We start from the raw sequence: 11,249 nt of genomic DNA, 5'->3' as shown, positions 1-11,249 counted from the left end.
AGTGGAGCAGAAAGTATCAGTAGCACTGTTAGCATCAAGAGATGATAACTGTTTAGGGGGAGGAAGCGAAGATGAAACCATAACAGATAGCCAGGTTACGTCGTGTGTATGTGTTGTGTCAGGAACCATGTTGAGGTTAAGAGTGAGGAGGAAGTGATCCGAAGTGTGCAGTGGAGAAACCAGTACATGATCAGTGGAGCAGTGTCGTGTGTAAATAAGGTCCAGTTGGTTGCCTGATTTGTGTGTTTGAATCAGTTGTGTACTTACTAGCAGGTCCCTTATGTGGCAACTTGTTAGCAAAGCACACAACTGTTTCAGAAATTCATGTTTGAGGTATGAAAGTGTGTAATTCATGTAATTATCTGCACATGTTTTTCAAGTAAAGTTAATCACAGATGCTATTTTACTCAAAGAACGCTATTCTAAAAACCCATTGGAAAGTCCCAAATCACATTTATGTCAAGAAAAGATTAATGAATTTCCTTTAAAAAAAAAAATTGTATGTATTTTATTTTTATTGTTATGATGTTTGAGAAATGTCAGTCAATTAACAACCCAAATTATTTGTAATTTTTGTTTATTTTTATTTATTTTTTAGATACAATTTATCATATTAATGCATCTTCATTTAAATGGGTTACATTTCAGTTTTGACATCTCAGAATTAAATAATATTTGAAAGGCAATAAAAATATCTGACCTAAATATCTGATAAAATTTCAAACATTTATTTATTTATTTGGGTCACTTGATGTTTTATTTATTTTCATTCAAAATTTTCATTATTTTCATGTTTTATTTCATTCATTCTAATTCAAAATTGTGCCTTGATTTTTAAATGGCTGACATTTCAATAAATAATATATAAAGGTTAAAATATCAGAGTAAACATAAAACTGGCTTGATATTCACAAAACAGCGTTCTACAATGACATGCAATTCACGCACATTTGCACAGAATATCAGTTAATGAATAGTACCATAGTGAGGGTTTAATTTGTGAATATTAATAAAATAATGTGACTTAAATGGTCTATTACCTGTAAGAATATTACCTAGCAATATCAATACGTGCTAATTAATATTCATGAGTTCACAACATCACTCCCAATTCTGGTGCCACTCAATAAAACATATACAAGATAGACAGAACAAAAGTCACGGCTGAAGAAAATCACCACGCAACCAGCTGACATGATAAAATCATTGATCACAGTAATGGCTCTATTTCTGCTGAACCAAACGCACTGGTGCATGTGTGTAAGTACAGAGGAGAGTTGAATTGCGCTCGTTGGCATATCCCCTTAGAGCAAACGGCTAAACACCAGTTTAAATCACAATGATTATCATATTTGCTTCGGGAGTGAATGTAAATGGCAGTTCCAGGCTGGTACGTTTGAAACGAGACAGCTGCCATGAGCTGAGAAGCTATACTGCTGCATTCAATCGAGAGTAAGTGAGCGGCACAGCATTATGAGTGCATGTGTGCTGAATTGACACAGCGGGCTATAGCTGTGGTGCAGAGGGCATACAGGTTTAAACTGAGACGATTGGTCAACAAGCCACTCGGATAAGAAGCCACCTCACAGCACCTCCGCTCATTTCCTTTGAGCCTGCCAAAAGAAAACCAGACTATTCTGAGCAACCAGACCTCATCCAGTTCACTTAAGTTAAATATTCAATTATTTAATGACACAGCATTAAACTTATACATATGCATCAGGAATAAAGACGCCAATTGCTCTGTTGCATATTAACCACTGATTTAAATTTACTCTCGCCAAACGAATAGAGGCGTACTAGGGAAACGCCATTCCTCATTTGTCAAGCTTGAAATACAATGAAGTGACTACAATGCATTTATTCAGGCAATTAATCAGTGGCGCTAGGAGTACTGCTACTGTACAATATGCAAAATGCTCAAGGGAGAGCAGTTTTGACAGAGGAAAATCGGCTGAGCAAGGTGGACTCTGTGTAGACAGGGACCATAAAGACTGAACAATAGAGCTGCTCTTCCTCATGTACCTCTGTCAATGACAAGGTGACCAGTGAGAGAAGACATGTATTGTTCAGTCCATCTGGGCTTCAGAATCCTGTTGACTCCATATGTGACCCTGGACTACAAAACCAGTCTTAAGTCGCTGGGGTATATTTGAAGCAATAGCCAAAAATACATTGTATGGGTCAAAATTATTGAGTTTTATTGTACAATTCTGGTCTTTTTTTATAGACTACACTCAGAATTTTAACATATAAACTCAGAATTCTGAGATATAAACTCGCAATTCCAAGTTTAGATCTCACAATTCTGTGTTTATATCTCGTAATTCTGACTTTTTTCTCTGAATTTTGAGTTTACTACAGAGCTCCACCCATGACATGCAAGAAAAAAAAAGTAAATCGTGCACACAATTTACTAATTTGTTTCCTCGTTTTAAGTAAATGGTGTGCTCGATTTAATAATGTGTTGACTCGTTTTAGTAAATTGTTCTCACGAAATAATAATTGGTGCTCTCGTTTTAAGCAAATTGTGCAAACAAAATAATTTATTCTGCTTCCTGTCCACATTCTCCATAGTTTACATCTCGCAATTCTGTTTTTCTCTCCCACAGAATAATTGACAGGCGATCTGACCAATCATAATGCTGAATCTGCCATTTTTGACTGACAAACAAAAAAGAGAGGAGAGTAGATTAATGTCGGTGGACTTGAAACAAGAAACAAGATACCTTCTAATGTTCATTCATGTTTTCAACTAGTAAAGAGAAAGAGATGATTGGTACGCGTGCCTCTTGAACTGAGGAGCTACAGCAATCTGTCACGACACATTAAAGAGCCACAAAACAGCATTTATTGTTTGAATTTCTTAAAAAATGACACAATTTGAAAGCTGAGACTTTGTTTCATACCAAAAGTAACCTGCTCTGTCTTGTGTGTCGGTGCGTTGTCAGTTTTTTTCACTGCTTCAGAACATGATGTGTGGCATGAGAGTGACATGGCTTGTTGGACATAGCAACAGTAACTAAGGGTGGGTGGTGGGTCTTTGCGAAGGGTCAATTATTGAAATTCTTGCAGTTTTGAAAAAGAAAAATTCAGAATTGCAAGGATTGCAAGAAAAATGTCAGAATTGTAGTCACAATTATCTTTTTTATTTTTATTCCATGGCAGAAGCAGCTTCAGGAGACAGTATGTTTAATGTTTATTAAATTAAATAAGCAATGTGCAAAGGAAATTTTTTTTTTTTTTTTACCACACAAAGTTTCTTCCAATCTGCTAATGTGTCCAGTATAGAACCACAAATAATCAATTCAATTCATATTTATTTGTAAATTAAGCATCGTTTTACATTTTGAAAATGAAATAGCAAGGCTTTAAACAGCTGAAACAGCTTTAAACGGCTTTAAACAGTTAAAAGGCTTTAAACAGCTGTTTTATTTAATTTATTAGATTTAGAATTACTTTTTTTTTTTTAGCATTTTTTTAGCCTTTCAATACTTATTAATATATAAAGTATTGTAAACAAATAATAAAATTAATGTAGCAGTTGTCAGCCCTAGTATTTCAATTATTTGTATGTGTCTATACTGATTTCAGTGACTTCCTGCAGGCAGCTCACAGGGAGCCTGAGACTAAATCCAGTACAGACTAGTCCATCAGAAGTTTGTCTATCAACAAGCAGGTTTACATTATGAAATCATATCTGAAAACCTGCTTTCCTCATCTCTCTTGTGGACGACAGCCTGACAGAACAACAATGCTACACAGAGGACAAGCATTAGCAGACATCATCTGGACCTGTCAGCCAGCTTGCAAACTCACTATCTCAACATATGAGCATGTGACTTTGCACTGACAGTTTCAACCACTCCTTTATTTCGTTGTGTCTATTACTTCATGACCTCTTTCTTTTTTCTTATGAAGATTTCTAAGAAAATTTAACTACTCTGAGACATTCACTTTTCATTAAAGTATTTCTGACCTGCCCCACCTTCCAAAGGGATCTCTTTCAACAAACTCTGCAGATCTGAATCTGCTTTTCATTATTGTGAAGGGACCTGCAGGAAACTGAAGTCATGATAAATTATGATACCAAACTTCATTCTGGATCAATAGATGTAACATTTATCCCCCCCCCACCCCACCCCAAAAAAGCCCTGGTTTAATCTAATAATATGATGGGATAGAAAGGTGCATAATAAAGACATTTTTAGTTGGCATCAGCTATTAGAATTTTTTAGTTATTTTTACACAATTGCATATACAGTAGAAGACAAAAATTACACTCATTTTGTACAATGACCCATGAAATATAATGTGCCCTGGCCATGTCCATATAATGATTACATACTATACATCTACTATAGTGCTGCCACATTTATCCTGCCATTAAAAAGCTTTTAATGCTTCACAAACCTGTGCTCTTAAACACTAGTGGAGGTGTTGCAGACACATGATGGGTCACTCTGCGGGTTTATTTTTCCCATTGCTGATGCATCATTGCTACAGAAAGCTCTATTCTGTGAGATCAATGAAGGATAAAAGCAGCACTTTCTAGGTCATTTCCTTCTCAGGTCTCAGGACTTCTCGCTCATTGCACCATATTGCCAGAATCATTTATATTATCCCCTCACCTATCTCACCGCTTTTCCTGAAAGCTGTTGTATAAGGGGAGAAGAAAAACTCTGAAAATTAGCTTCTTAATAAACCATATTCAACCAAAACCTCACGAAAAAACTCGAAAGAGGACAACATTTATGCAATACTGTCATTTTTACCCCAGATCAAAGTCGTGAATGCTTAAAAACACAAACAACCTACAAGTACTCATAGACTGCAATGGAATTGGGCCTTGGGTCAAGCTAAATTGGGAAGCTCTCCTCAAAACATCTCTACAGAGAATTTCTCTTTTCAGAGAAACCTTCATCAAAGTCAGCCTTAGCAGTGACAAAGGGTATAAAAAGACCAAAATGTAAAAGTACACACAAGACTCCGTGCTGTGAGGCAAGTGAAGGAATTCTATTACGGTGGAAAGGATTGGCTGGTGAGCAATGGCAGGGCTCATCTTTGTGATGCCAGTTCCCTGTGAGCAGGTCAGAACAAAAAGCATCTCAACAGTTGGGTCTGGTCTGTTTGCTCTTTTCCCCAGGAGGTCAGTCTTTCTGAGGAGACCACATGATGTGAAAGTTGTTAAACAGCCAGTGTATGGCTCTTTTAAAGGCCTAAAAAAAGAGTCCACCTTTTCACACTGGAAAAGACTTCAAATAAATGTTTTAAACATCTCAATGTTTGGATAGTTATTTATAGGGTTATAAGATGTTCAATGCAATAAGAGAAGGAAAGTAACTTGTCTGCTGCAGCTATTACAGGACAGCGGTTACACTTGGGTAATTATGTTTGAAACTTGTTAAAGGAATAAGGTCTAATTTGGGACATATGCAGGTCTTCATTCAGGTCCATTTGGCTTTTAAACTAGGCTCATTAATAGGATTTGATAGTCCTGGCCTTTATAGAAGTATAACATCTGGAGGGAGTCTAAAGTGATGCTCACACTGACAGTGATTCACTGCCACAAAATCAGTGTATGAAATGTACGCTTAGTATTCATGTTGGTTTTATATGGTTTTGTAAATGTAATACAAGAAAAGTTTTAATCTAAAGGTAAATAATGTCACGAGTTGTAAAGTAAAAATTTATAACATTTTTATAACATGTGAGTGTAAACATCTTAATTATTTCCAAAAATGTTTTAAACACATTTTTCAACATAATTTTTTAAAAATAAAGTAATTATTAATTATTAAGTAATTTGCTACATATTTCATTAAGCAATATTTCACAACCTGGCTTAACACTGCCTTGTTATAAAAAGTTCAAAAATATAAAATATAAAATAATATTACTATATAAAATATCCATCTGTCCATTCTCTAAACGATTCTCCTATGTTTGTTTCCAGGGATGCTGGAGCAAAATATATAAAATATGAAAATTACTGATATATTAAAATATATTTTAAGACATTTAATTCTTTGTTCTTTTTTCCCCTTCATGTTGGTTGCAAGACATGACTTTGGTTTAGTGGACAAAATGCTAAAAATAAATAAATAAATAAAATAAGACCTTGCTTCCTAGTTTTATTTACTCTTTTTCCAAGAAATAATAATCTTTTTAATAAGGCTTATTTTCCATCTCTGAGAGCGATCTGCCACCTCATAAAGCACATTGACAACAATTTCCAGTGATTAATCAGAGTGAGTATGAACGGCCCTTAAGACTCGCTAATCCTAATCAGCCTCATCATATTTATTAGTGAACATCATTTTTAATTCCCAATTCAGTATCAGAGACTCAAAAAACATGTTTGTTTGCCAGCATTTAAACATTAAATTTAGCACAAACAGACATCAGGCCATACAAATGAGAGCTGTTAATAGGTTTCAAACCACACAAATCCAAAAATGGAGTCCAGGGAAAGTTTACATACAGATTTAACAGAGAGCACCAGCACCAGGGGGCACGAACGCCAGTCACGTCAGCATTGTGACGAACTGACAACTTTTAAATTGGCAGAGTCTTTCTCTCTAAGCTTATGAAGCCACTGTAATTGGCATTCACACGTGGCGGCAGCAACACCTGTTAGTCTCATCCTGGGTTTTTGAGCTGTCTGAGCAATTCCAGAAAAAGGAAAGACAGAAAAAGACAGACAGAGACTTTTTCACCCACCTGGATCAATGAAAGATCCTCTAAATGTAGCCTGAAGAGATGATTTCTGAAAAAGAAAAGACAAAAAATATATGAATTTCCACCCAAATCAGAACACAAGTTGCCTCAGAGAGTGGGAAGGCATTGCGGTTATAAATGGAGATTTCTATGGGTTGCAACATTTCAAGTGAATCCATGCGCAATAGCAATTGGCCAATGATGTGAGAGGAATGTTTTGAGCTTTTTCAGAGATAAACAAGACTATAAATAAAACAGAGGATTGGGAACTAAATTGGCAAATTAATTGCTGAATAAATCACATTAATATGCTCCCAATACACATCCAGGTTTAATACAACCTGGTGTAACAGTTCAAGTTCAGTTTTTCATACGATCTATACCTGGATGAAGTCTAAAAGTGTGTTAGAGCCAAAAACCTCTTATGCAAAGTGTGCAGTCTACTGTCACTTTAATGAGCCAATGCTGGACCTTGCCTAAGGATAAGATGCTTGTTTGGAGCAGCAGAGGCCTGTAAATGCTGCATGAATTTTAATTCTGGGAAACAAAAAACAGCTCAAATTGCTTCTCCAAACATCTTGGACCAAGTATGTAATATAGTGTAGCAATATAGTGTTCTGCCAACTCTAATCTCAAATGTAAGTTATATGTGCAACTACAAATCGCATATCCGTCCGACATGATTTTACATCCATCTGTGAATGTCGGAAGTACAAACACATTTGCTAAAACAATATGGTATGTAAAAGGAAAGTGGAGCCTGTATTATTGGATAAGCGAGTACATGATAAATCATGTTGCTGTGATTAAGGTCCACTTACTGAATTGACATGTCTATTGATTGTGTTTCACTACATTTCCGTTAAAGACTTTTGAGGTTCTCACTATCAATGGTTCCTTTGCACGGACTACTGGACCATTATTTCTGTAATGACCATACAGCTACACTATCAATATCAAGGTATTCTGAACGTATACTGTGCTCGTTCTAGGTTATTAATGACTATTCCATTTGTAGTTGCATTTGAGTGCAGTTCTGTGGGGCGTCAGGCACAATGCGATCTAGCCAAGTGCGACAACATCCTTTGAATCATTATTCTTTGGTTCTGGAAAAATATTCCTATTAAAAAATGAAAGGCCCAAATGTAGCCATAACCAAAGATACCTATAAAATAAGATGGAAACTCTTAACTTTAACTCTACAATCTGATTGGCTGATAGAAAGCATAATGTCAACACAATATTTATAAGAACACAAACATCAAGCAATGTCAAGGTCACTTTTAAAGATAGTTTGCATATTTATGTAGGTCATTTTAATAGCTTGCAACACCAAAAATACTAAAGTGAAATACACCGCTTCGCGTCGTGCCTAACATTGCCCATTAGCCGTTATAAATTCACTGTAAACTATGGCTTCTTGGGGCTTATTGCTTTAATATATATATATATATATATATATATATAAAACATTTCTCTCTCTCTCTATTCACATTAATTTGTATAAAAGGTATAACAAAGGTTGTTGTTTTTTTTTACAGTTTTTGTATGTTTCAGTAGAGGCATGATGACTCAATATTTGACATTCTAAGTGCCTGTACTTTAACAGGTCTGCTCAGTCTGGTGTTGGTAATTGGCACAATGTTTCTTGAACTGCTGAGTATCTTCATGAGAACCCTGCTGTTCAGTGACCCTGATGAAGCAGCAGCTCAGCTGGAGAACCTTCACACAGTCCATTAGGCCAGACTGTGGGTGCATTTGGGCGGCCTTGGGAACTGCAAACCCATCTGCTCCAGGGATAACCAGTCGAGGCGAAAGCATCATGGAGTTCCACCAAGACAAGACTTTAGTTTTTCTCTTCACAGCTCAGTTTGAACAACATTGATCCACAGCCCCTGACTCATCCTATCCACAGTGATTTACAATAACCACAGAAAGATAGCTGACCTGCATAAACAGTGTTGTTTATAGTTATTTTCACCTCCCCAATCGAAACAAATTGATAGAAATGACTGTCATACGGTTCTCAGTAGGGAATGATCTGGTATGTATATTTAATGCAGATAACCAATATATTAGCCGAAATAAAATTAAGTAAAAATAAATAAATAAATAAAAATACACCCCGATATGATAACCACTTTTTTATGTATTTCTGAGGCAGATAACAATATATTAGCCAATAAATAAATAAATATATTTTTCAAAATTAAAATCAGTTTTATACAGTGTAAAACGTTTTAGTTTTAAAACAGGCAGAATGGCAGTGTATCTTATGACAATGACATTATTCTTAACCCATAATTATTTAACAAATACAGACCTGCTAAATAATTTCAATAAAGAAATTTTAAATTCTGAATTTTCAAAGCTTCTTAAATAAAAATTAAATGAAACACACACACACACACACACACACACACACACACACATATATATATACATACATACATATAATTTTATTTGTATTTTTTAGCCAACAGGAAATAATGTGTCCCATGATCGTGTGGCTATAATTTATCACCTTAAATACATTGGGCTATTTTACTTAATAACATTAAACAGTAAAATTTGTCGGCTGACATTGATATATGACTGCTGATTTATTGTGCTTCCCTAGTTCCCAACCTCAATCTAAAGAGCATTACTGGATTCATTTAGCTCCAGTTGTTTAAGAGGTTTGCTGTCTCCAAAACCCAAACCCGAAAGTACAACACATCTATTGACAGAATGAATCATTAGCTGGATCTGAGTGACTGAGCATTCTCATTATAGGAAAACAATCAGAACACAATGTCTGGAAAAAAAATTCAACAAGTGTTTCCTACTGTATAACAGGTCAAAAGAGTCTTTTCGATTGAGCCATTACAGCAGATATGCACTTCTTTGTAACACCAGCAAGACATTTTTGATGTTTGGAGAGAACAAAGAATCCCAACCGCAGTTCATCCAGCTCTTTAGCCAAGTCAGACTTGATAATGATGTGTTGCACTTTAGAGCAGGTTCTGAGAGCTAACTAACACTTTCCGTCTCGTTACTTTCAAGTTATAAAAAACCCAATCTGCTCATGATACAGTGAATCACTAGTGAAGTGAATGGTAATCCCTGCTTCTCTGAGAAAAAGTAATTATTCTACCGCTCCCGGCCCTGTGGGTGAATGAACTGTTACAGTGCCTCATATCCAACCATTTCTGCGGCTGTCACAAAATAATTGCTTGGAGACCATCCAGGCTGCTGACAGATCAGGAATACGAGATTAATTTGGCTAAAGATGTATGGCAGGACAGTGCGAAAGTCTATGTGGAAATCATCACACTCATTAATTAGAGCTGGACACAGGAAATCCTATCCTATTCTCACATTCATGGTGCGATTTTATCAAAGTATCGGTCGGTGAGGAGGGTCTATGCTGTACAAAAGTCCTACAGTTTCACTGTGTGGTTTTATGAGGACTCGGATTATGTGTCACTATTGGGCTAATCATGGGAAACTTGGCAATTGTGACATTTTCGCAGTGGGTGTCAATTTGGTGTTGCTGAAAATATAGTAATATATAAATGTAAGGCTTAGCAGACACACTGACAGAGCCTCTGACAATGACACATTCATTAGTATACTGAGAACCATGGACTGAGTCCTAATTAAATTTCATGCAGTGATGGAAGAAGTGACCATTACCTTGCGCCCACGATTAGTTCATTCTGGCCGGGGTCAAAGGTCAGCTGTGAATAATCAACGGTGCCCTCAGCTCTGAATCGGTGGATCCAAGGCTCGATTTCTGCAGAACAAGAGAGGGCACATGTTAGCAAACATCACAACTGATACATACACAAAACTGTCTTTTTTTATATTTCCCTTTAGTTTGAGTGCACCGGAGTGCATTTGTGTTTGTTTCTGTGTGGGTGTATGGTATGCATATAAAATGTTCTCGCTGTGGCGCCTTTCATATTAACCTCTGGCCTTGACATCAAAGCCTCAATCTTGGCTTGTCTAGCATCTTTTTGCCTACCTACCTCTGTGTAATGGGATAGCTGCTGGGTTAGCTGTTCCAGTAATGCTATCATTTGATAAGTCATGATACTGGTCATTGCTTTCGCTACTGGTCATTACTGCTCAAGCTCTGGGATACAGGTTTCACATTAACACATGAGATGAATGGACTATATGTATCTTGTAACTCTGTAAAGATCACTAATAATCATGCATACATAAAAAAAATATAATTAAATATATAAATAAAAAAACATAAAATAATAACATGTAGAAACAATACACAATAATACATATACAAATACATATATAAAAATAAAAATTATATAAATACATTATATTGAATAGACAGACAGACAGACAGACAGAGAGACAGACAGATAGATAGATAGATAGATAGATAGATAGATAGATAGATAGATAGATAGATAGATTTATAGATAGATAGATAGATTTATAGATAGACAGACAGACAGACATACAGACAGATAGATAGATAGATAGATAGATAGATAGATAGATAGATAGATAGACACACA

The 11,249-nt window shown here is 35.8% G+C and overlaps 1 protein-coding gene across 1 annotated transcript in view; it reads right to left on the bottom strand.

Annotated features, from left to right (window-relative positions):
* LOC107741914 (semaphorin-5A) overlaps nucleotides 1–11,249 on the bottom strand; it is a 96,338-nt gene that overhangs the window by 84,372 nt on the left and 717 nt on the right. The window contains exon 3 of the mRNA XM_016554723.1: nucleotides 6,724–6,769. Within this exon, the coding sequence (XP_016410209.1) occupies nucleotides 6,724–6,769 (46 nt within the window). The remainder of the gene's footprint in view (nucleotides 1–6,723; nucleotides 6,770–11,249) is intronic.

This window comes from Sinocyclocheilus rhinocerous, unplaced genomic scaffold, assembly GCF_001515625.1.
Source record: "Sinocyclocheilus rhinocerous isolate Xijiao unplaced genomic scaffold, SAMN03320098_v1.1 scaffold100, whole genome shotgun sequence".
NCBI classification, from domain to species: domain Eukaryota; kingdom Metazoa; phylum Chordata; class Actinopteri; order Cypriniformes; family Cyprinidae; genus Sinocyclocheilus; species Sinocyclocheilus rhinocerous.
This window is presented reverse-complemented; position numbering and strand designations above follow the sequence as displayed.